Below are 26765 nucleotides of genomic sequence, written 5' to 3'. Positions count from 1 at the left end.
CAATATTTACTCAAAAAAATATATTGAGTGTATATTTTAAAGGGGTCATATGATTCTATTTTAAAGATCATTATTTTGCGTATTTGGTGTTACAGAATATGTTGACATGCTTTAATGTTCAAAAAACACATTATTCAAATACTGTACATTTATTGTAGTTCCTCTATGCCCCGCCTCTCTCAAACGCGTTGTTTTCTACAAAGCCCCACCTTCCGACAAGCGCAATCTGCTCTGATTGGCCAACTGACACAGTGCATTGTGATTGGCTGAACACCACAAGCGTGCATCGGAAATGTAACGCCCCTTACCATAATCGTGAGCTTCAGCTTTCAAAGTAAATATAAAGACACTAAATAATGTCGTTAGATTTACCATCAGTTCAGGCCCGAAACGTGCGTGACCGACACAGTGATGATGCTCGTATGTATTTGCAGTACACAAGCCGCGGTTAATACAGCTGATGTGCTATGATTTCTGACGGGCTGTACACTCCGCTGTGACCCTGCCTGTGCCCCTCACACCCGCACACACACGACGCGTTACTCTACGTTGTGCAAAACTCCACGTTTGAACAGTCAATAGCAAATACTTAACCTAATAACAAAACATACTTACAGTCGTGATTCAGAAGCACCAGATTGTCATAGCAAAGTCAGAATTTACCTTTTTTTTTTTTTTTTTTTAGAAATAGCCTTTGTGCACAGCCAGCCTTGTACTCTCCTAGGTTCACGAAACTGTCGTCCATAAAATGCATTACACAAATGTTGTAAGTAATCTTAATGATTCCTAATTGCATCTACTTTCGGAAGGCCAAATAAACTGCTTTTGCGTCACACAGAATCACACAGCGTCTTCCTGACATGGCTGCATCAACACTACTGCGGTTACTGAAACCACGCCTTCTTTCTTTGCGTGCACATTTGGGCAGCATTACGCAAATATTTCCACATCGTGACGTAGACATGTGGGGGCGTGTTTTAATGAGGCATTTTAGCCCGGTCTGGATCAGGCTTCTCTTTTAGATAGATAGAATAAATCCCTTTGTAGCTTTGCAGATCTTATACATGTACAAACAGCTACACACTAAAGAAAAGGAAAACAAGTTTAATTTATTTTAAGTTTTCATCTGATATTTATATTTCATTCCTGCTTTTTCTCAATTATGAAAACAATTTTTAATAGTTTTAGTTGTAATAGCTTTATTTTATTAGATGCCAAGGCAACATTTCTAATTTAAGTTTTCATCTAATGTTTATATTTTATTTTAAGCTTTATTTCAATTAGTGAAATTTTTTTAAAGCATTTTTAGTCAATATTTATGTATTTTATTTAAGCCTTATTTCAATTAGTTTTAATGAATAGTCTTAGCTATGTCGGCGCTGATAGCACGCTGACATACAGCGCCGTTGCGCTACGGGTGTCCCGAGTTTGAAGCCCGACTCGAGGACCTTTCCCAATCCCGCCCCCTATCGCTCTCCCACTTCACTTCCTATCAGTTCTGATCTGTCCTATCGTAATAAAGGTAAAAATACCCCCCCAAAAAATCTTTCAAAAATAAATTAATAGTCTTTGGTAACTATATAATAACGCTGTCTCAAACCTGCAGTCACCAGTTTATTTATGATCTGTGAGTTATGATGTAATCTGTTTTATCAGAGCACTCACTTCCTTTTGTAGTAGATTGACAATTGAGATGAACTGTATGACCTTGACTTTCTGGTTAATCGGTTTGTAATCTCAGATTCCACACCGAGCCACCCCTCTCAATCTCCAGCGGTGCAGAAGAAGATCGCTAGCAGCTCGTCCTCACGACAGAAGGACAAAGTGAACAAACGGAACGAGAGAGGAGAGACACCCCTGCATATGGCCGCCATCAGAGGAGATGTCAAGCAGGTGAAGGAACTCATTGGGCTCGGAGCGGATGTGAACGTCAAAGATTTTGCAGGTGAGACTGTGTGTTTTATGCACATTTACAGGATCACATCACCTGATAACAAGCTGTCTGTATTTAATTGCATAAAACATGAAAATAAACTAATAATCTTATGTAATTTATTTACTTTGTAACAATTAAATGGTTATAAAATAATATAGTCATTGTTGGTATTGCTGCTTCTGTAAAACCATAAATTAATAAATGTAATATTTGGATATGATGGTGGCTACAATGATGATTTAGAGATGCACAAATGTTCCTCAAAAGCCTGATGATCATATTTGATACTCGTATTTGAGTTTTGAGCAAAGTTTTGATCATTTAGAGGCCTTAAAAATTGCATATCAAATATGATAGTCTTTATAGGGTTAAAAGTTTTCTATTTTTCCTTCCAGTTATAGAATCTCATGAGCTCATATTGGTTTGTCTTTTTGTTCAGGTTGGACGCCTCTCCATGAAGCTTGTAACCTTGGTTACTATGATGTGGCGAAGGTTCTGATTGGTGCAGGAGCGGAAGTGAACACGCAGGGATTGGACAATGACACTCCGCTTCATGACGCCTCCAGCAGCGGACACAAAGATGTGAGTTTTTACTTTAAATGATGACATTTACAGCTATTGACCTACAGTACATGGATTTTAAAAGCTGATACTGATCTGTCTGTTAATATAAAGAGTTTGACTGATTTTGTTTTTACTGATCCGAAATCATTTTAATCTAAAGGGTGAGCCTATGTGCTTTAACGTTCATTTTCTTTCTTTTTTTTTTATATATACATGTTAAAGCCTTTTGTTGTTTAAAAAAGCATACCGAAATGCAACTTAAGTTATTTATGTTTGTTGAGCGTGCGGCCGTGTGAATGTAGACCAGGTTTGTCCATGTTATTACTGTGTTCAAACTAATACAAATTAATTGCAACAAATAAAAGTAACACCTAACTTACGTAAAAATAAAATTAGGCATTAGGCATTAATGAGGCTGTAGAGCACACAGTTTTATTTATTTTTTTTAAACGTCAAAGCTGAGTCATTTATTGACTGATGATGAATATATTCTTAAAGTAGCCAATTATCTGTTGCAAGAACTTGTAGTAATTGTGAATCTTTCTGATCATCTAATTCACCTTTTTACATTGTCTCTGTTATGTTTTGACAAACCTTCATAGATTGTGAAGCTACTCTTGCGTCATGGAGGCGATGCCTTCCAGGCCAACAAGAGAGGGGAGAGACCGGTTGATGTTGCTGACTCTCAGGAGCTTGAGCAGTTACTCAAGGGAGAGATCCCACTCTCTGAAGCAGAAGAGAGCTCTTCAGGTACGGAGAAAGTTGGCAGCAGATTTACCAGTGCTGTTGCTTTTGGCATTTCTTTTGAACTTATTTTCCGGGTTAAATTCAAGCTCTGTCAACATTTGCGGCATGCTGTCAGACATGCTGAGCAATGTCTGATGCAGAGTCCAAGTCAAGTCAAATCTATTTCCTTAATACACTAGTCAACATTTGAAGTGGATCAAAACCTTTCATCAAAGTTGTCCTAAAACCTAAAACCAAAATGCATTCTTGTCTTAGGACAACTTTTAATTTTTTTGATCCACTTCAAATGTTGACTACTGTAGTTTTCTGCATTCTCTAAGTTAGGTGTTTTTTTGTTTTTTTTGTTTTTTTTAACCCTATAGCATGAAACATTTATTTTATATGCATTTTGCAGATGCTTTTAATCCCAGCGACTTGCATTGCATTTTTTCCCTTTTTCCATTCATAATTCCTTTGGAATTGAACCCATGACCTTGTTGTTGTTAGTACCATGCTTCTACCGTTTTAGCTACAAGAATTTCTCATATATTAATTTTAAAAGAATGAAATTAAAGTTTTGCTTGCATTTAAAGCTTGCATTTTTTTTTTTTTTTTCTGTAAATGCCCACTCAACAAGAAATTTGTCTTTGTGTCTGACTTAAAAGTCAAGACTTATCAAAACACTGTTGCAATATTTAGAGAATTGTTCTCTTTGTGGACCTAAAGAACTGAGTCTCAAGTAATTTTCTTTTGCATGCTGTTGATTACCTCACACAATAATTTCATATCTTTCACTTTATAAAGCACTTTATTTGATGAAAAAATTGATTGGTTGAGGCTTTGGAGTACATGGTACAAGTTCTGGTTATGTGTTACTTGCATTAATCTGTATTTAATCCCAGATATCTTTCATTTCTTTTCAATTTAATGTCATATCGTAATATTAATTCCTTTTTTCCATTATTTTGTATGCCACAGAATCAGAGGACCCACCTTCAGTAAATCCATCCAGTGTAGACGAGAACATGGAGTACTCCGATGCTGAAAAAGACTCTGACAGTAAATCGACCACAGTGAAGGCCTCATCATCCATGTCAGGGCTGGATGAATATGAATTTAAGGATGAGGAAGAGGAGGAGGATCTCAGTAAGGCACTTAATGACCGACACATCCTACGGCGAGAGCTACGGCAAAAGGAGAAGGAGGAGAAGGAGAGGAACCACTATGCTTCCAAACAAGGCAGCAAAAGCGACCAGTCGACGCCAACGTGCAAGTCTAAAAAAACAAAGGCGTCACGTATCTACTGCAGTTCAGATAGTTCAAGCGATGAAGCCGAGGTGCCAACAGAAAGAAGGAACTCTCCCACCAGGTCGGTCAGTGTGGATGGTCACAAAACGGATGGTAGATCGAAGAAAGAAAGCTTGACTCTCACGCCAGTGGAACAGAAAGAAAAAGGTAAACAGAAGAAAAAGAACAAGAGCCAAAGCAAAAACAAGGAGAACCAGGAAGTCCGAGAAGAAGGGAAGGAGAACAGCAAGTCCCTTCTGTTTTCCTCGGCCACTGTGTCCGACAATTCTGACAAGAGCGTCAGGGAAGAGGACTCGTTCAAAATGTCATTCAGTACAAAGGATGACACATCGGTCCACCTCTTTCACCTGTCTGTAGTCAAGTCTCCAAAGCTGAACCACAGCCAAACTGACAAGCAGACAACTCCATTGAAACAGGAAAACGCTAAGACTTGTGTTTCTATCGCTGATGGATCCTGTCCAGGGGACGGCGTCAAATACAACCACTACACGGAGTCTGACTTCTGCACGGAAGGTTCTAGCAGCAAGAGCTGCAAGCACAAGGAAAAGAGCAAACATCACCACAAAGAGCTTAACTTGGACGGAGATGATGGCAGTTGCAGTCCTTTCAAAGACAGTAGTCTAAGCAACAGTATGGACAGTTCTGAGGCTGTCTTCAGGAAGACTGACAAAGATGGGAAAGTTGTAAAAAAGCACAAGCTGAAACACAAGGAGAAGGAAAAGTATAGGAAAGAGTATGAGGCAGAGAGGAATCGCCACCGGCAAAAAGAGCCACGCAAGGACGGACATAGGAACATGGAGTTTGATCGGGAGTTTTGGAAGGAGAACTTCTTCAAAAGTGATGAAAATGAAGAACTCACAGGCAAATGTGAGATGCCCGCTGGTGGATCTCCTCCGAAATCCTCAGACTCATCTCCTGTTAAAGAGGAAAGAGGGGCGTCAAAAGACAAACATTTAAGCAGCAATAAGGACAGAAGGCCAAAAGAGGAACGAGAAAAGGACAAGTCTATTAAAAAAGAGAAAAAAGAGGTGCCCCTTAAAGAGGAGCGGGGAAAGGATGGAAAAGGAGATGAAGTTGATGAACGGAGTGAGGGTCTTGGCCTTGGCCGAGTTCCTGACAGCTCACTGCACAGTTCAGGAGTGAAAGAAGAAGTAGATGATAAACCAGTCACTGGCAGTTCAGCTGACCAAGATCAACTGGAGTCTCCAGAGAAGACCTCTCGAGAGAAAAATGATAAGCGACCACCAACAAAGGATCGGGAGTCTGAAAAGTCTGATAAGAAACACGCAGATAAAGATAAGAAAGTAAAATCTGAGCATTTAGCTGACAAGACTGAACCTCACAACTCTACAGATCGATGGAAAGAAAAGGAGAAATTAACAAATATTTCACATTCACCCAATGATAAGAGCCATAAAGAGGGTGACAAGCTCAAAGCAATGTCTTTAATGAAAAAGCATGAAGAGAACAAGAAGAATAAGGACAAGCTTGACAAAAGAGCTGAGAAAGAGCACTCTGGTGACCACAGAGACAAAGATAAAACGAGTTCTGAAAAGAAAGGCAAAGCCCCTGAGAAAACCACTGATCATGGAAAATCTGACCGCAGTAAAGAAAAAGAACGGGACAAAGATTCTGACAAGAGGAAAAAAGAGAAATCAAAAGAGACCACCCCCTCTTCCTCCTCCTACTCCAATCTAAAGTTGTTATTGGAAGAGAAGAAAGGCCATGTTTGTGAGAATAACAAGGTTGTTTCGTCTAAGTCAAAAGAAGAGGCAACCAAGCCTCCAGAGAAAGACCGGGATAGAAGAGAGCGGGACCGAGAGTCTGAAAGGCATCGAGACCGTGAGCGGGACCGACACAAGGAAAAGGACAAAGATCGATCCCAGCTGAACAGGGATGGCAAAATTAGCAAGCCGAAACCAAGCGAAGTGGACTCCAAATCTAAGGTTGCGCCTACTCTAAAGGATACTCGTCCCAAAGAAAAGAGGTTGGTGAACGACGACCTCATGAAGACCAGCTTTGAACGCATGCTCAGTCTCAAGGACCAGGAAATTGAACAGTGGCACAGGAAGCACCTGGAGAAAATCAAGCAAAAGGAACGTGAGCGGCTAAAGCAGCGTCCAGGAATTGACCCTGGGAAACAGAAAAGCAAGGAAAAAACTAAAACATCCTCCTCGTCCAGTGAGCCTTGTCTAACCAAGGAACTGACTCGGTCAAAGAGCTCAGAAGCACCAGATGGGCACCGTGAGAAAGTCTTAAAAGATGCCACCAGTGGAAGAACGCTCTCGCTGGATACAAAAACCCTCGGGAAGAATGGGCCAGTCATAGAAAATAATCTCAGTCCATCTCCAAGACCAGAGAGTGAAAAATCTGGCATTATGTCAAGATCAGTATCCATGATCTCTGTGGCAAGTTCAGAAGATTCCTGTCATGCAACCATACTGACACCTAGACCAACTGAATATGATTCTGACATGAACATGGACGCTTCAGATTCCCTGCCACCTTTCCAGCAGTCTTCCCTCGTTGTACAGTCCTCCAGATCACCTAATGTTCATGATAAAGATACCAGCAGTCTTCCCGAAGCGGCTCTCTGCAATAGAACACCATTATCAAGTAGACATGCGTCCCCATGCTTAAGGGCTATTCTGGATGAAGAAGCCAAGGTGCCACCAGCTGAAACTAGACTGACAGAAGAGTCTCAGATAATCAGTATTGCGTCACAGCCAAGCAGTGAGCAAGCTGCGGTTCTTACAACCGAGATTAGCTTGCTACCTGTGCAGGAGAATAGGAGCAGTCAAAGTCTTACTAGTGCTCTTCCAGAAAGCGAAAATCTGACTAGCAATGAAGGTGAAGGCGTCACTCCTGTTTCTCAAGTTCAGCCTTCATCACACTTGCGAGAGTCTTGTGCTAAAAACCTAAGTAGCCTCACACAGGCTAACAGTGTGTTTCAGACCCATTTGCAAGAGCAGAGCAGTTCTTGCAACACTAGTAGTCAAGTAGAGCATGCAAGTCTTGGTCAGCTTGATGTCCCTGGTGCCGGAATGACGGAGGGATCAAACAAGGAGTCATCACTAGTTGTTACATCACAAGTTGCATCATTTCAGTCTTCTCACACACAAAATTCATCTGACACCAGTGCACCTTTGAATTCTAGTAGCCAGCAGTGGGAAACTGGCCCTGTTTCCAATTGCGAACAGACATTGACCGCAGACTCGAGGCCAGAGCAAAGAGAGAAACCCTTGGTTGTTTCTGAGAACAAAGTGGAAAAGAGTGGGGAAAACGTCAGCAAAACAGATTGCACTCCAAGTACATCTATTGGTTCATGTAGACCAAGCTCTGAAGAAACTACTAAACCACTGCTGAAAACAACCAGTGTCCAAGAGGATTCAGAAAAGGGTGATGCAAGAGTGCAAGATGAAAGTACCTCAAGCTTCTCCAGTGAGCCATTGGTTACAGTTGATGCTCAACCAGAGAAACACGAGCAAGGCATTCATGCAGCTTCAGCCACAACTGTGTCTCGCTGTGCCAGTCCAGAAAGGATCCCTGAGGAGCCCATGGAGGTGTCTGAAGATGTTTTGGACAAGAACCGAATCTCAGAAACGGATGGGGCAAAAGTCTTCTCCTCAGATGAAGGTGCAACAACTCAAGCCTTGTCTGAAAGCAAAGCTGACATAGAGGCATCAGACCAGCTTTCTATTGAGGAGAAGCCTATGAAATCAGACCTTCAGGATAATGAAGAACAGGGTCAAAGCAGTGCTGCTGTTCAACCTGATTATCAAGCAGAGCCTCCCAGTGGTGCAACCTCAGGAAGTTCCTCCCCGATGTCAGTCGCGGAGAGAGATTCCGATTCATCTGGGGCCAGAGCCAAAGTCCGACTCCTTGAAGAAGAAGCTGATATTCAGGTGACCCATCCAAGGAAAAGAAAGATGCCTAGGGTTTCTCCACCGGCCCAAGTGAACCTTACAGCTCAGCAGGTCAAAGAAAAGACGCAACAGTCTTTAGCTGCAATTGTAGATGCACTTAAGCTTGAAGAGATCCAGCCTTACCAGACTGAGAGAGCAAACCCTTATTATGAATACTTACACATTCGCAAGAAGATCGAGGAGAAGAGGAAAGTACTTTGTAGTGTCATTCCTCAAGCACCTCAGTACTACGATGAATATGTGACATTCAATGGGTCCTATCTGCTGGATGGAAACCCTCTCAGCAAGCTCTGCATCCCAACGGTATGCTTCCATTCTGTGAAAGTAACGATTGCAATTAAGTTTTGCCGATGTCTAAAAAATAAAATGTTAAAGTCTTGCCAATTTGTTTGCATTTGTAGATAACGCCACCTCCCTCACTACCTGAACCACTGAAGGAGATGTTCAAACAGCAAGAGGTGGTACGGATGAAGCTAAGACTGCAGCACAGCATCGAAAGGGTAAATGGAATTTATTGAACATCAATCTCTAGATCAGTGTTTCCCAAACTGAGGGCCACGGACCCCTAGGGGATGCATGATGGAACTGCAGGGGATTTATGAGAAAATGTGTAAATAATAAAATATTATTAATTTTTTAAATATTGAAAATTAAAAGTTTAATAAAAATGAAAGGGTTAAATATAATGATGATAGTAATTATCATAATTTTACATATAAAATGTTATTAGAATTATTGTTCATAATATTTAGGTTTAGTAATCTCTTTTACAGATATAGTTACTTAATGGAAACAAATTATGTTATTATGTAGAAACAAATGTTTCAAAATTGTCAACTTTTGAGCTTGCTTAATTCTTAATGATGTTTAAAAGCATCTCAGTTCATTTGCAGAAACGGAAATCATTTTGTTTTAGGTTATTTATTTATTTGATTTTATTAGCTTTAGCTTGCTGCTTTTTGGTTGCAATAAAGATGGCTTGAAATGACTGAGGCATTTGCTCTTCCAGGAAAAGCTGATTGTATCCAATGAGCAGGAGGTTTTGAGAGTTCATTACCGTGCTGCAAGAACACTAGCCAATCAGACGCTTCCATTCAGTGCCTGCACAGTCCTATTGGATGCTGAAGTATACAACATGCCCCAGGACGTCCAGGTAAGTGGCCACATTATTAGGACATTATTTTAAATTAAAACAAGCATACTTTTAAACTCAAGTAAACACAGCAACTTTCACTTGATGTACAGGTGCATCTCAATAAATTAGAATGTCGTGGAAAAGTTAACTTATTTCAGTAATTCAACTCAAATTGTGAAACTCGTGTATTAAATAAACTACTTCAGTCTGTGTGCATTGAATTTAAGTCTTTGGTTCTTTTAATTGTGATGATTTTGGCTCACATTTAACAAAAACCTCTCAACATCTCAACAAATTAGAATACTTCATAAGACCAATAAAAAAAAACATTTTTAGTGAATTGTTGGCCTTCTGGAAAGTATGTTCATTTACTGAATATGTACTCAATACTTGGTAGGGGCTCCTTTTGCTTTAATTACTGCCTCAATTTGGCGTGGCATGGAGGTGATCAGTTTGTGGCACTGCTGAGGTGGTATGGAAGCCCAGGTTTCTTTGACAGTGGCCTTCACATTGCCACAGCCATATCACCCTGCACCCCAAAACTGGTTGCCCACTGAAGCTAAGCAGGGCTGAGCCTGGTCAGTACCTGGATGGGAGACCTCCTGAGAAAACTAGGTTGCTGCTGGAAGAGGTGTTAGTGAAGCAGGGGGTGCTCACCCTGAGGTCTGTGTGGGTCCTAACGCCCCAGTGACGGGGACACTATACTGTAAAAAAGCACCGTCTTTCGGATGAGACGTTAAACCGAGGTCCTGACTCTATGTGGTCATTAAAAATCCCATGACACTCATCGTAAAGAGTAGGGGTGTAACCCCGGTGTCCTGGCCAGATTCCCTCCACTGGCCCTTGTCAATTATGGCCTCCTAATAATCCCCGTCCACTTGATTGGCTCTATCTCTCTCTCCTCTCCACCTGTAGCTGGTGTGTGGTGAGCGCACTGGCGCCGTTGTCCTGTGGCTGCCTTCGCATCATCCAAGTGGATGCTGCACACTGGTGGTGGTTGAGGAGACCCCCCCATATGATTGTAAAGTGCTTTGGGTGTACAGCAATACACAATAAAGCGCTATATAAATGCCTCATTCATTCATTCAGCTCATCTGCATTTTTTGGTCTCTTGTTTCTCATTTTCCTCTTAACAATACCCCATAGATTCTCTATGGTGTTCAGGCCTGGTGAGTTTGCTGGCCAGTCAAGCACACCAACACCATGGTCATTTAACCAACTTTTGGTGCTTTTGGCAGTGTGGGCAGGTGCCAAATCCTGCTGGAAAATTAAATCAGCGTCTTTAAAAAGCTGGTCAGCAGAAGGAAGCATGAAGTGCTCCAAAATTTCTTGGTAAACGGGTTCAGTGACTTTGGTTTTCAAAAAACACAATGGACCAACACCAGCAGATTGCTGATCATCACAGACTGTGGAAACTTAACACTGGACTTCAAGCACCCCTTCCTCCAGACTCTAGGACCTTGGTTTCCTAATGAAATACAAAACTTGCTCTCACCTGAAAAGAGGACTTTGGAACACTGGGCAACAGTCCAGTTCTTCTTCTCCTTAGCCCAGGTAAGACGCCTCTGACGTTGTCTGTGGTTCAGGAGTGGCTTAACAAGAGGAATACAACAACTGTAGCCAAATTCCTTGACACGTCTGTGTGTGGCGGCTCTTGATGCCTTGACCTCAGCCTCAGTCCATTCCTTGTGAAGTTCACCCAAATTCTTGAATCGATTTTGCTTGACAATCCTCATAAGGCTGCGGTTCTCTCGGTTGGTTGTGCATCTTTTTCTTCCACACTTTTTCCTTCCACTCAACTTTCTGTTAACATGCTTGGATACAGCACTCTGTTAACAGCCAGCTTCTTTGGCAATGAATGTTTGTGGCTTACCCTCCTTGTGAAGGGTGTCAATGATTGTCTTCTGGACAACTGTCAGATCAGCAGTCTTCCCCATGATCGTGTAGCCTAGTGAACCAAACTGAGAGACCATTTTGAAGGCTCAGGAAACCTTTGCAGGTGTTTTGAGTTGATTAGCTGATTGGCATGTCACCATATTCTAATTTGTTGAGATAGTGAATTGGTGGGTTTTTGTTAAATGTGAGCCAAAATCATCACAATTAAAAGAACCAAAGACTTGAACTACTTCAGTCTGTGTGCATTGAATTTATTTAATACACGAGTTTCACAAACTTTTCCATGACATTCTAATTTATTGAGATGCACCTGTATGTAAGAATACAACAAATTTAAATCGAAAGGCTCCATTATTTTAACAGTGATCTCTCAACCAGAGTAATGAATCTAAATTATTTTCTGTCAATGGAGCTTAAATTGTTTTGAATAAGGAACATTCATTAATACCTCAGAAAAATAATTTTGCAACATGGTTCTTCATTACTAATCTTTTTTTTTTTTTTCTTTTTTTTCAGAGTGACGATGGGAAGACCTCTGTTAGAGATCGTTTCAATGCGAGGCAATTTATGTCTTGGCTTCAGGATGTAGATGACAAGTTTGACAAGTTGAAGGTACAAAAGCAAATAGAAATGGAAAATGAAATGCAACAAACTACTAGCATGTACATTCATGAAATGTCATGGTACATTCGTCCCAAAAAGTATTTGGACACATTAGCCACACTTAAAAATACATACAATTATAGAAACAGATCAGGGTTTCTACTGGTTTTATGAAGGTAAAATTATGTCCTTTTTTAAGACCAGGTAAAGAAAATGTAAGTAAAATATTTAATGAAATATGGTTAATATGTTTTCTACATGTCTGTAAATGTAAATGTCTTATATTAGCAACACTTCAAAGTTTGAAAATACAACTTCCAACAGACCTCTATTACATTAAAATGTATTTTTCAAAACCAATAAATAAATAAATAAAAACTAGTTTAAGCTTAGCTTTAGCTCCTAAGCACTAGAACAGTGCTTCCCAAACCTGTCCTGGAGGACTCCCTGCCCTGCACATTTTGTATGTCTCCCTAATCAGACACACCCAATTTAGTTCTTGCAGTCTCTACTAATGAGCTGATGAGTGGAATCAGGTGTGTTAGATAAGGGAGACATACAAAAGGTGCAGGGCCGGGGGGCCTCCGGGACTGGTTTGGGAAGCACTGCACTAGAATATGGAAATACTTTTTACTGTACCTAACGATCACACTGAAGTCGATATTTTCGTCTTGTTTTCTAGTTCAAATGTCTAAAATTTCTTATAGATGTATTTACTTGATAAGCAAAATGACAAAATAAGAAGTCCTGTTTTCTGAGAAACTAATACAAAGCAGTGAGTCTATGATTAAAGTAAGAGCAAATATCTGCCAGTGGTCACAGAAAAAAACAACGGTAACACTTTATTTTAAGGTGTCCATAATACAGAGTAATTACCAAGTTAAGTACCTAGTAGTAGCCATTGTACTTGCATGAAACAAAATGTACTTACCATGTAACTGAGTTATGGAACAGCCTGTAATTACAGTTTGTAATTATGTAGACGTAATAGGCAGCTACTGTTACACATATGTAACAGACCGAGTCTGTTACACAACTACTTATGTAACCAAAAGATTGTTACATATGTGTTGCAGACTTTATACGACGTAATTATAAATGTAAGTACACAGACATAAGCTACAGTGTATCAAGATTGTACTTTAGTGTACAAATGGCTGTGTAACAGACTCAGTCTGTTACATATGTGTAACAGTAGCTGCCTATTACATCTATATAATTACAAACTGTAATTACAGTCTGTTCCATAACTTAGTTACACGGTAAGTACATTGTTTCATGCAAGTACAACGGCTACTACTATGTACTTAATTAGGTAATTACTCTGTATTATGACACCTTAAAATAAAGTGTTACCAAAACAACTTAAAGGGGAAACAATTTTCATATACTACTGACAGATATCTGTTCTTGTTTTAAGCATTAACTCACTTAATATTCACTTAAATTTCTTCATATGCTCAATTTGCATCTCAAGTAAATGTATCTGGATTTAAGGATGTTTAGATATTTGTATTGGAAAGCAAAACAATTTTTTTTTATTATTAGTAGTAGTAGTATTTTGAAATGCATATCACATTTAATGTCATCAGTTTTTTTTTTTTTTTTAAGATTTAACACTTTTAAGACACAATTTAAAACTTATTTTTGTGGAAGGGTAAATTAAGACTTTAAAGACCTTTTTTAAGACCTGCAGAACCCTAGTCAGATAATGAAATCTCAAATAAATTAGATTTTATTTGAAATAAAGATAGGTACTGCAATATTATCAGCTCACATGCCGCTTTGATATTTTGCTGTCTAATGCAATAAAATGCATACATAAGTGTGACTTAAGTGAACTTCAGTACCTATTTGACTGACTTGAATCTCTGCTTTCCACAGACTTGTCTCTTGATGCGTCAGCAGCATGAAGCAGCAGCGTTAAACGCCGTTCAGCGTCTGGAGTGGCAGCTGAAGCTGCAGGAGTTGGATCCCGCCACTTACAAGTCTACCAGCATTTTCGAGATTCCCGAATTCTACATCCCCCTCGTGGAGGTCAACGATGACTTCGACTTGACGCCGATATGACCCGCCGATGAGATAGAGAGACGACGATTTAGTAGCTGTCGGACCACGAGCGTAGGACGAAAACACAAAGCATCTGACTTGGAGGTGTGCGTGCGTATGTATGTTGTGTGTTTGTGTGTCACGGTGCACATGTCGTTGACCGGACGCTTTCTAATAAAAGTTGTAAAAAGAAAAAGCGCTGCACTTCCAGGCTAGCTGTCATCACCGGTTCAGTCTGTTCGCTGTTCTAGTTCTGGTTCCCGGTCCAAACGCACTTCACCATATGGGCGCCAGATCGGCTCTGATAGACTGCAGGCCTAATCTAAAACGCACTTAACCCTGAGGTCCACCATCCGGAACGGTAGACCACGGGTCGACAGAAGAGCATCGGAAAAAAACAGCCTCCGGAGGGTGAAGACCACCATCGGAAAGCGTGCGAGAGAGGTTTTCCTCCTCCGTTAAGAAAGAGATCTCAATCCAACATGTTTCTACAGTGAGTGTTCATAGATTATGTATAGATTGTGCTCCTCATTTTTTAACTTATTTTATACATACTGATTGTGCATTTGTAAATAGCCATGTAATTATTGTTTTTAACTTGTAAAAAATGAAAGAAAACTGAGAGGACGGAAAAGTTTAAGTAATAAATATTTTGATTGTAAACTTTGTTTTGTCTAATGTTTAATGGACCAAAGTTGTTTTTACATTGAAGTTCTTTGTTGTTGTTGTTGTTGTTATTGATGTTCGCTTAACTCTTTAAGCATGTGTTTTGAATTTTTTTTTTTTTTTTTTTTTTTTAATTCCTCTTTTATCCCTTTGACATTCATCAAAGCTGATGTTTTTGACTTGTGATTTCTATAATGTGCATGCTTTCGCAGGTTCGTCCCTTTCTGACAAGTTGTACCGTGGTGAGGTTTACTGAAGTGGTCCTGGTTCTTTTCTGCCATTGTTGTGTCTGTTAGTAACATCCACTTCTTGTGTGTTGTCCCTTGTGTCTTGCGCACATTTAAAAAAAAAAAAAAAGAAAGAAAAAGTTTGTTGTGGTTTCTCAATAGGAAAAAAAATACCCTTACTTTTACAGTTTTAATGTGAGATCACAACAAATCCTATTTTTTACAACGTAATGCCTTTTGAACGATGGTTCTAAAAATGTCTATTTTAATATTTACTTGTTACATGAGGATGTACATATTTGTAATATATAATTGAATAAATTTTATTGGTTGTGAAATCAAAAACTATTTTTTGCTCTGCTTTTTTGGATTCCCTGAGTCATGGGCATGGAAACATTAGTCTTTAAATCTTAAAATTCATGGAATTTTCTAGTGAATATTAATGTTTCTACTCTTATTCTCAGTTGAAACCCTCAAAAATCAGGAATTTTTGGACACATTCATTCATATGCAACTTTTTGGATACAGATGTTGTTTTGTCCAGCAGATGGCAGAGTGAAGGGATTACACAATATTAATCAACATCAAAACTATCCTTAAAACTAATTTAGTTCAGCCTTTATCTGTGTGAATATTGCATCGTTTTTGAACTATAAAACATTATAATTATATTATTTATAAAATACTAATATTGATAATTATGTTTCTTAAATTTTGTTCTTATAATAATAACAAATATTATTATTAGTTGAAAAATATACATATATTAAGTTATACATTAAATTGTATTCTTATAATAACAAATATTATTATTAATTGAAAATATATAAATTTATACTGTATACATATATTAACATTTAATAATAATAAAAGTAATAATAATACTAATTATGATTATTAAATTGAATAATAAAAATTATTTAGAATTTGTATTTTTAAAATTACGTTCATATATACATACCGACATATATGTATATTCTAATTTAATATGCTTATAAATAATAATAATTATTATTATTGGATAGTTAATAGTGATTGAACCAACAAACTTTCAGTTAGCAGTCCAAATGTTTATCTACTATTATGCTTGTGATTTTGTTGAGACCTCATGAAACTTTTAATAATTGACTTACAAATGAGAAAAAAGCCCAGCAGTTTATCATAAGGGCCAACAACATTAGCAATAGAGAGTAATCCCACACTTGCCTGTGCGGTTAGTGTGCCTTTAAGAGCGCGTTTCATTCCGCTGAGATCCAAGAGATCAGGCGGCAGATGTGACACAGAAGGGTTTCTTCCTCTAGGGGGCGCTTGGAGGCTCAAAAAGCAGGTTTTTCCATCGAGCTGCTTTCAAATATCCGACGTTTTTGACTTATTGGAGACTTTAAGTAATCCTTTCAGTCCGCCGGATAATGCAAGCTATTTTGAATCGTGGATACGTAAATCTGCACAGGCGACTGTGATTGGCTGAAACCCACCAGCGCTGTGAAAAGTAATGGTTATTATGTGACTTCGTTTGTGCGCTTCTTCCGGTTTTAGCAGCGCTCTGAACAATAATTGACGCGTGATACTAACACTGGGAGACTTTAAGAGACATAAAATGCATAGCGAAGAGTTGAAACAAGATTTATTGTGTACACCCAACTCATCAGAAACAACATCCGGGCCAATAAGCCACGCCCCCTCGAGGACCCGTATTTTATAATAATTGCCGCTCTACTCACTTCTTCCATTTCTATGAATCAAAGCCGCTCATGTTTCTATTCAGAGTAAAAGGAGCCAAGACAAGAGATCCGCATGAGAGAAAGTCAAAAACCAAAGGAAAGTGTTGAGAACGCTTCAAAGTGATACAGTAAGTACACTTATATTATTTGCCAAATACATGTAAAGATGTGACGTATGCCAGATCTGTGACGTGATAATCCTTAGTGTTTTTGCGTCATGTTTGCGGTAATAGAGAAACTCCAGCGCGTTTGGACGTCAGTGCGTTTTTGTGCCTGTATTATTCAGAAAATGAGTCTTTGTGGCGCTTATGCAGAGCTTTTCTTTGTTTTTGAGAACGTTCAACATGCCACTGAAAAGTTTCCCAGTGTTCTGCATTCCAAATCTGTATTTCATTTGCTTGAATGTGACGTAGCTGGATTATATTGTCTGAGTTTGGTTTAAAAACAAAAACAAAACTAGGAAATTATGCATAATTATGCATAAAGTGCTAAATCCTGTTTTTAATACACACACACACACACACACACACTAAAATAAAAATACTTTTTTTTCATTCTCATGAATTCCATTGTGTACCAAGAATGCAGTCATTTTATTTAGTAATTTTTATTTATTGAATAAATTTTATTAAGTCCAAATCTATGTTTAATTTGCCTGAATGTGACATAACTGTATATTTTCCAAGTTTGCTTTTTTTTTTTTTTTTTTGCATGGTATTTGTTTTGCAAAATACCCTTTTTTATTAGTGTGCATAGATATAGATACACTGTAAAAAGTGATAAGTTTACTTAACTTAAATAAATTGAAGAAACCCCATTGCCTTAAAATTATTAAGTAAATAATAATTTTAAAAAAATAATTTAAGGGAATTGTCAAGTTCACTTAACTTTTTTTTATTTTTTATTATTTACTTAATTTTAAGGCAATGGGGTTTCCTCAGTTTTTTTTTAAGTTAAGTCAACATCACTTTTTACAGTGTATATACTTTTATACATTTCAATGCACATCGTCTGATCTGGTAATAGTTGGTCTGTGTTGAACGCAGGTGTGTGGAGTTTGGGTCAGGATGCGGCCGGCTCTGTTCCTCTGTCCCGTCCTGATCTCTCTGTTATTCCTTCTGTCTGGACTGACCCTCATCAGTGGCTGTAACAAAGCTCTGTGTGCCAGCGACGTCAGCAAATGTCTTCTACAGGTAAAACTGATGCTTATTTATCACACCGGCTCAGTCCCTAATGTTTCCTCTCCTCTAGGATTTTAATTTTTAATTGCACTTTTCATCTTTATCAACCTTTTAATAATAGACATTCAAGTCATGGAAAATATTTCTGTAGAAAATTTCATAAATATTTCTGTAGTGAATGCATTTTATTTTTTTTTAATGTTAGCGCTGCTCTAAAATATTTCAGCAGATATAAATTGTGTCTTGAGAGTATAAAATCTGTAAATCATGATAAAACGTCAGTATTTAATAATGATTGCCTGGGAAAGTATGGTAAATGGACTGGTCAGAAGGTGTAGGAGCTCCAGCAGGTGTTTCATGCTGTGATACGGTTTGAGTTTATATTTATACTAGAAGGAAATCTAATCATCATTAACAAAGATTCATTGTTTTAGGGTTAGGACTAGGCAAAATTCCTTTTTGGTAGCTCAAGCTGGACGTGTGGAATACTGAAAAATGTTTGAAAACATTCCCAGAATGAAACAGAATGAAACATTCCTGAGTGAAACAGGAGAACGATGCATCTCTTTCCCTCATGGGATCAGAACACACACACTTTTTTCAGGTTCCTGAGAGCAGAACGTCATAATATTGTGCTGAAGTTCCAGTTAGAAGCTCTTTCTTCATGTCACCTGAGTGATGTCTTGATGTTCTTCTGTCGGTTGTGCTCTCCACCGCAGAAGCGCTGTGTTTGAGAGTGACTGGGTGTTGCTCATGTTATACTGGATCACTTTTTCCCTGGAGCGTAACGACGGCTCTACGCTGTGTGTGCGTTTCATGTATGCTATTTTTGTGGCACTTTCTGTTGTGCATTTGGCTCAGTGTTGATTTTAAATTTTAAATTTAGATGTATGCTTATACAAAAGTATACTTGGGAAGGTTTTATTTATTTTATTTATAAGGTTTTAGTTATTTATTTTATTTTTAAATTCTGTTTTCCTAAATAATTTCTTTCTTTCTTTTTTTCTTTGGTTTTTATTTCTCTCTCTGTCTCTGCTGTGATTGGATCTGAGTGTGTTTACTCTGGTCTGTGTGTCCCGGTGAGACTGGGAGAGGAAGGGACACAGAGACAGACAGTCGGGGGACGCGAGATGTCTGTCTGGGGAATAAACACAGAGGTTGATGATGTTACACGAGTAAACAGCCCGATGCATGCTCAAGCACCGACGAGAGACGAACGAGAGCAGATGAGGAAAACCTGCTGACAGCAACAAAACATAGATTTTTATTTTCTGAAGACCATAGGATGCTGTGCGTTTGGTTTGTTAGGAAGTTTCTAGTATGTTCTGAGTGGTTGCCAGGGCATTGCTACAGTGTTTTAGGTGGTTGCTAGGTCATTTCTAGGGTGTTCTGATGGTGAAAAATAGTATAACTTTTATTTTTTTCATGTCATTCAATATAAATTTTTTATCTCAGTATTCATTTCATACCATTAATGGGGAAGGAAATGCATTCCATATGTTTGTTAGAGCTCAAGTTATTGTTAAGTAAAACTAATTTGTTAACTGAAATAAAGCTGAAATAAAATATAACATAAATATTAGATGAAAAACTAATTAATAGAAATTTGGAAAATGTCATTATTATAGTATTAAAGTGATTAAAACTAAAAATGAAATAACATTAAATGAAAGCTAAATAGAAATATTTACAAAATTTCATTATGAAAGAACTTTACAAAATTACTAAAATTAATATGAACATTTAAAATATAAAAATAAAAGCTAATTTAATATTAATAAATACTATGATTATTAATTCATAATCTAATATTAATAAATACTATAATATTATACAAATAAAACTAAAATAACTGAATGTTAACAAATAATACTCTACACAGGGCCAAGTTTTGCATTTTCATTTAATTTTTCTGTATCAAAAATCTAATGAAATGAGACCATAACACTTTTAATCAAACAATTTGATCAATATTAAAATGTAAGTAAATAAAAATATAACAATTAATTTACAACAAATGCATTTCCATTTTTTTGGTCAAATAAGGTTTTGTATAAGTTAAAACATGGATGAAACTTGATGAATCTTGGTTGTATGATATTACTTTAAAAGAAAAATCAATGTCATGTTTTAATAAACTCTATTAATGTTATTATTATTAGTTTTAGAAGTACATTTTACTATAAAATATCAATGTATTTGTCGTAAATGTGTCTGATCATCTAGAGGATAAATATTGAAAATTACTCAAAAGTTGCTAGGACATTTGCAGGTTGCTGGTGTGTTTTGGAACGTTGCTATGGTGTTGCTAGGTGGTTAGTTGGTTGTTATGCGTGTTGCTTGTGTTGGTGGTTTGAAATTTGATGAAAGTTCCTGTGAATGTGCGTGTGTGTGCGTGCGTGCGTGCGTGTGTGTGTGTGTGCGTGCGTGCGTGTGTGTGTGTGTGCGTGTGCGTGTGCGTGTGTGTGTGTGTGTGTGTGTGTGTGTAGTTACTGTAAGCTGTGGCTGTCAGTCGTGTCTCTAGGTGGGGCAGCTGAGGTTGTTTTAGTCACACATGAATGCTTTATGGGGCAAGGCAGCACACGTTCGGCCGCTCAGAGCACTTTCACACTCATGCAGCACACACACACACACACACACACACACACACACACTTTCTCCTGCTCTCTGTTCTGCTGTCTCACTCGCAGGTCATAGCAAAATAACAGTTAGTTAGAGGTTCATGTAGCTTTTCGTCCAGAAGTACATTAAAAGAACAGTGAATGAAAGTGAACGTCGGCATCAGTGTGACAGGTTGAGCTCTGAAGAGGAAGTGAGGGCACACAGGAACCACCAGGTGTTCACGGCCCCTGTCCGGACCCCAAAACTGACCTTCATTTAGAGGAATGTTCTCTCTTAGTTTCAGTTTAGTGTGCTTTATTGTCATGACAAACACTGTTCATTAGCATCACTGAGGCATTAAATGAGCTCAAAATAGGTCAGCATGAAGCATTTTAATTCTGTTATGTGTCATATTTCAGAGTAAAACTGTAAAAAAATAAAAATAAAAAAATAATTCAAATTGCATTGAAAAAATACAACAATTAAAGTCAATATGTTCCAACCAAACAGGAAAAATAGATTTAGATGGAACATTTAGAGTAAAGATTACAATACATTTTTATTTATTTATTTATTTACTTACTTACTTGTAATTAAATTAACTGTGAGAACTGATATCAGTTGGATCATCATTAAACCTTTTCTTCTGTAATGTGTCGTATTTGCAAGTAAATCTGTAAAAAAGAAATTATATAAAAAGAAAAAAAGAAAAAAAAACTGAACAGAAAATGGATTCAGAGGTTGAGCATTTGGATGAAAAAAATGCTATTTAATATGTTAACATATTAAAAACATTGAAAAAAAAAATGTGTGTATTTAACCAAGAATGTAGTAATTTTATTTATTAAGGGACTAGAAATGTAATAAATTAAGTGTTAGAACTGATATCAGTTGGATCACAATTAACCATTTAATTTTTAAATTTTGCACGCACTATCAGACATTATAGTCGCAGTGAAGCTTCATTTCACAGCTGGGCAGAATCATCTGTTTTTCAGATGAAAGCGTGGATTGTTTGCAGGTACAGCAGGAGTTTGTGAGGCTGTATTTGGACAGGTTGTGCTTCAGTGTCTTGAACTAAAGTAAACTGAGCTTTTATGGCTTTTATGTAGTTTGGCTCAATGATTCTTTTAAGGAATGCATGAAAATCGCACACGCAATTCCCCAAACTAAAGAGCACTGGGCAGGGATGCAGGGGAATTGTCTGGGCTTGTTTCTTTTGGAAGTATCTGGCCCACGTGTGTTTTCAGGTATTGGCCTTTCTGTAGTCGCTTTTATGTGTTTCTATTGTAACTCTCTGTTTCTTCTCCTGAACTTTCAGTTTTAATGGCGCACACACACACATCTGGAAATTGACCTCTTCCTCACAACTGCTGGCAAAACACGAAACACAGAGAGCCAAATGTGTGTCTGTGTTCTGCTGTTTTCTCTGTAATTATAACTCTAAATGTGTCCCAGGTTTGGGTCAGTCTTTTTCCCCTCTCCGCTGGGGCGTTGGACATTTTTTCCAGCGTGGAACAGTTCGCAGCTCTGTTTCTTCTCAGCCTGGTGCTATTTCTCATGTTTAAATGTTCTTTGTCTCTTTGGGTGGTTTCCTTTTAACTCTTACAGTTGAAAGATCAAGACTCACGGCTCTCTGTAGCACATGTGTTTGGAGATCATGTTTATGTGAGCTAGACATCCTCCACGTCATCTCATTTTCCACCTGTGTGTTTACCTTTCGTAATGTATATTTTGTGTGTGTGTGTACAGGGTCTGTGTCAGTGCCGGCCGTCGGAGGGAAACTGTTCGTGTTGTAAGGAGTGCATGCTGTGTTTGAGCTCGCTGTGGGAGGAGTGCTGCGACTGTGTCGGTGAGATTGAAATCAATACATGATCGATACTCATTCAGCAAATAAATCTCACAACTCATCCATGAACAATAACAATTATTTGATTTGATTTAGTTTAGTTTTACATTTTAATATTTGATTTTATTATTTTTGAATTAGTTTATTTTAATCAATCAAAAATTAAATAAAAATTATAAATTTATATATGTAAAAAATACATCATATTTTTAGTTTATAGTAATGACTTTTAAAACTTATAGTCTTCAAATTTTTTTATGTATACATATTCCATAATAATACATTATGTGGTTATTTTATTTTATTTTATTTTTTGAGTAATTGGTTTATTTTAATCAATAAAACATGTAATTACATTTTTAAATTTATATATGCATAAAATACATTACGGAGGTGTATGTTTTAAATAAATCAAAATTAAATGATAAAATAAAATATTTTTAGTTTATAGTCTTGGCTCTTAAAACCTGTTGTATACATGTTCCGTAATAATACATTATGTGTTTATTTTATACACTTAAATTTAAATTATAAAATAAATAGTCCCATAATGCGTATCAAAACATGAATAAACAAGTATATTTTACACATCTGGTTTATGTACAATGACTGAAATAAAATAAAATAAAATGATAGAACAACATAAAATAATAAATGATGATATAAAATAAATGAAAATAAATAAATAAAATAAAATGAAGTGATTATTATAAGAAATGATTTTTAGGATTATTAAGGGTCGCACCAAGACTATAATCTGAAGAGCTCGGGTTTTGGTGTTAACAGGCTTGGCTCATTCCCAGTCCAGTGAGAGCACTTGTAAATATTAGGACTAGTCTGTAGATGACAGGAGGGCTGGTGTACACTCCTCTGACAGCAGTATAAAGTGTGAGGTGAGCTGATCCAGATACTCTCATCTCCGTGCGTTACGGCTTCAAACACAGACTCCAGGTCAGTTCAGATGAGGTTTGAAGGTACAGCCGATCAGAGTACAAAAGTTTAAATCATATCATTCCTGAATACAAAAATGAGCAGTTTATGATGCAAAGAGGTTTGGAAAAGCAAAGCATGGGTTAGATGCTACATTTATCTGTTTTCATACTCTTTATTCGATTGGTATCCTCTTCAATCATTGCAAACCACACAGATCATAATAATGCATGAGCAGTAATAATCTAATCAACAAAGTTACTGATGAAACTTTTTTTTTTTTTTAAGGGTTTTATGACCAGATGAAAGACATAAACCTATGAAAGACCTAAGACAGTCTAAAAATGAACACGATGCATGATGCATCCGTTTCTCACAGCAAGGACATAAAAGATTGTAGAAATTGTTCTGTTCCAAACACGTGTTTATTGGCCAAGAGGGAAAGGAGGGATGTGTGTTGTTGCTGAAGGCCGAACCTGCCATGGTTTTGGTAATCAGAAGCAGCTGTGCTGGCAGCCTCTCTGCAGATAATCTGAAACACAAGGTCTCTGCAGCGTTCTGCTCCTTATTAAAACCTCCATCCACCATCTGATTACCTTCCTTACCAGCAGTTTATCTCTCCAAGTGGAGCTGCTGTTGACAGTCATGTTTTATTGTCTTTAAATATGTCACAGTATTTACTTAAAAATAAAGAAATAAAGTAATAAAACTTCACTAAAAAATAGAAATGCACTCATAAAATGTTTTATTTTTTATCATTTTATCATTTTATTTTATTTTTGTCTTTACTCAAATCTTAATAATCCTAAAAATCAGTTCTTATAATAAGCACTTTCATTTTTTTATGTCATGTTCAAAATTAAATTAAATTAAAATCTATAAGTATAATATATATAAAATAAATATATTAAATAATTTTTTGTTGTTGTGAAAAACAAACCATTATTGAACCTCCTTTGGTCTATGTAAAAAAAAAGAAAAAAGAAGATTGAATATTATTTATTTATTTTTTAATTTTTGTTTTAAAACAGTTTGTAATGACATTGGGGGTGAATAAATGATGGCAAAATTATTATTTTTGGGTGAACTATTCCTTTAATAGTGATCAACATTTAAATATGATAACAAATAAAATAAATTAATATTATTAATAAAATAATTTAAGTATAATGTAAACATTTAAATGTAAATATAAAAAAGTATGAAAGTATGTCACAATATTTAATCAAATATGAATATAAAATAAACATTTACATTTAATATAAAAGTGTACAAAATTGTTACAATATGTGTTCAAAAAGAAAAAGAAAAAAATTATTTAAACTGCAAAAATCTGCGTTATTCATTGCTGTTAGTACATGTACAACAGCCAAGTAGTCTTAATTCTTAATTTGTGATCACGTTTGCTTTTTTGTGGCTTTTCCATCATGTGTGCACCGTGGTGAAGTTTTTTCTGTCCCACAGGAATGTGTAACCCCAGGAATTACAACGACAGTCCTGCCACCTCCAAGAGCACCGTAGAGGAGCTGTACCGGCCAATCCCGTCGCTCTTCCGCGCTCTGACCGAAGGTGATGCCCCCATTAACATGATGGTCGTGTCATTCCCCATCGCCGAGGAACTTTCCCACCATGAGAACCTCGTGTCTTTCCTGGAGACGCTCGACAGCCAGAGCCACAATATCTCACTGCCCAGCAGCAGCAGCGTCCATGATGGTTCGTACCGCCCGACAAATCTCTAGGAAAACATGATTTTATATTGTCTCAGAGTACCAAAGATGATTAGACTTGATTATACTGTTTAAAGAAATAGTTCTGCCAAAAATTTACATTTGGTTAAACAATGAATATGCTGTGTTTTATGCTGTCAAGATCCAAAAAGGACATAAACGCAGCTTAAAAATATAATGAAAACACGTGCTCTACATTTTTGTAATTTTTGTATGAAAAATTATTATCCAACCCACTTTGATTGTGTGGGGGAAAAAGCTTGAATATGTCACCTCAAGGTCTCATTTTTTTATTTCACAAAAGAAAGAAAAAAGTTTGAATGAGTGGTTTAGTTAATGATTATTCATTATTAAATAGCAGTCCAGCAATATGGGTTTTTCAGTGGCCAGTTTTTTCTTACTTAAGTTTTTAATACTTAATAAAATAATATAATTATACATTTAAATATAAAAAGTGAAATTATGTCACAATATTTACTTTAATTTTATTTTTTATTTAGTCTTTAGTTTATAGTCTTAATATAAGCTGAAATGATTTACCTTAATAATCAGTTATTCTAATAATCACTTTTGTTTACATAAATCACATTTTGTTTTAAATAAAAATTAAAATAACTCTTTAATAAACAAAATATCTCTCTATAAACTGCAGAAATACACAAATATTTTTGTACCTCTCCTCTCCTCTCCCCTCCTCCTCTCCTCCCTCGCCTCGCCTCGCCTCGCCTCGCCTCGCCTCGCCTCGCCTCGCCTCGCCTCGCCTCGCCTCGCCTCGCCTCGCCTCGCCTCGCCTCGCCTCGCCTCGCCTCGCCTCGCCTCGCCTCGCCTCGCCTCGCCTCGCCTCGCCTCGCCTCGCCTCGCCTCGCCTCGCCTCGCCTCGCCTCGCCTCGCCTCGCCTCGCCTCGCCTCGCCTCGCCTCGCCTCGCCTCGCCTCGCCTCGCCTCGCCTCGCCTCGCCTCGCCTCGCCTCGCCTCGCCTCGCCTCGCCTCGCCTCGCCTCGCCTCGCCTCGCCTCGCCTCGCCTCGCCTCGCCTCGCCTCGCCTCGCCTCGCCTCGCCTCGCCTCGCCTCGCCTCGCCTCGCCTCGCCTCGCCTCGCCTCGCCTCGCCTCGCCTCGCCTCGCCTCGCCTCGCCTCGCCTCGCCTCGCCTCGCCTCGCCTCGCCTCGCCTCGCCTCGCCTCGCCTCGCCTCGCCTCGCCTCGCCTCGCCTCGCCTCGCCTCGCCTCGCCTCGCCTCGCCTCGCCTCGCCTCGCCTCGCCTCGCCTCGCCTCGCCTCGCCTCGCCTCGCCTCGCCTCGCCTCGCCTCGCCTCGCCTCGCCTCGCCTCGCCTCGCCTCGCCTCGCCTCGCCTCGCCTCGCCTCGCCTCGCCTCGCCTCGCCTCGCCTCGCCTCGCCTCGCCTCGCCTCGCCTCGCCTCGCCTCGCCTCGCCTCGCCTCGCCTCGCCTCGCCTCGCCTCGCCTCGCCTCGCCTCGCCTCGCCTCGCCTCGCCTCGCCTCGCCTCGCCTCGCCTCGCCTCGCCTCGCCTCGCCTCGCCTCGCCTCGCCTCGCCTCGCCTCGCCTCGCCTCGCCTCGCCTCGCCTCGCCTCGCCTCGCCTCGCCTCGCCTCGCCTCGCCTCGCCTCGCCTCGCCTCGCCTCGCCTCGCCTCGCCTCGCCTCGCCTCGCCTCGCCTCGCCTCGCCTCGCCTCGCCTCGCCTCGCCTCGCCTCGCCTCGCCTCGCCTCG

General features: G+C 38.7%; 2 protein-coding genes across 4 annotated transcripts in view; both read left to right on the top strand.

Moving 5' to 3' along the window:
• Positions 1-14806, top strand: part of ankrd12 (ankyrin repeat domain 12) — a 60684-nt gene extending 45878 nt beyond the window's left edge. For both annotated transcript variants that reach the window (XM_058799719.1, XM_058799710.1), the window contains 8 exons: positions 1742-1945; positions 2376-2518; positions 3103-3250; positions 4205-8763; positions 8862-8960; positions 9470-9613; positions 12008-12103; positions 13979-14806. In XM_058799719.1, the coding sequence (XP_058655702.1) occupies positions 1742-1945; positions 2376-2518; positions 3103-3250; positions 4205-8763; positions 8862-8960; positions 9470-9613; positions 12008-12103; positions 13979-14164 (5579 nt within the window). In that variant the 3' untranslated portion in view covers positions 14165-14806. The remainder of the gene's footprint in view (positions 1-1741; positions 1946-2375; positions 2519-3102; positions 3251-4204; positions 8764-8861; positions 8961-9469; positions 9614-12007; positions 12104-13978) is intronic.
• A 1645-nt stretch (positions 14807-16451) lies between these two features.
• Positions 16452-26765, top strand: part of twsg1a (twisted gastrulation BMP signaling modulator 1a) — a 12312-nt gene continuing 1998 nt past the window's right edge. Inside the window, exons 1-4 of one of the 2 annotated variants that reach the window (XM_058752450.1) lie at positions 16452-16885; positions 17784-17950; positions 22292-22391; positions 24783-25031. In XM_058752450.1, the coding sequence (XP_058608433.1) occupies positions 17825-17950; positions 22292-22391; positions 24783-25031 (475 nt within the window). In that variant the 5' untranslated portion in view covers positions 16452-16885; positions 17784-17824. The remainder of the gene's footprint in view (positions 16886-17783; positions 17951-22291; positions 22392-24782; positions 25032-26765) is intronic. The other variant, XM_058752449.1, reaches the window with a different exon arrangement.

This window comes from Onychostoma macrolepis, chromosome 02 (assembly GCF_012432095.1).
Source record: "Onychostoma macrolepis isolate SWU-2019 chromosome 02, ASM1243209v1, whole genome shotgun sequence".
NCBI classification, from domain to species: domain Eukaryota; kingdom Metazoa; phylum Chordata; class Actinopteri; order Cypriniformes; family Cyprinidae; genus Onychostoma; species Onychostoma macrolepis.
Note: the sequence above shows the minus strand (reverse complement) of the source record. Positions and strands in the feature narration are given on the sequence as shown.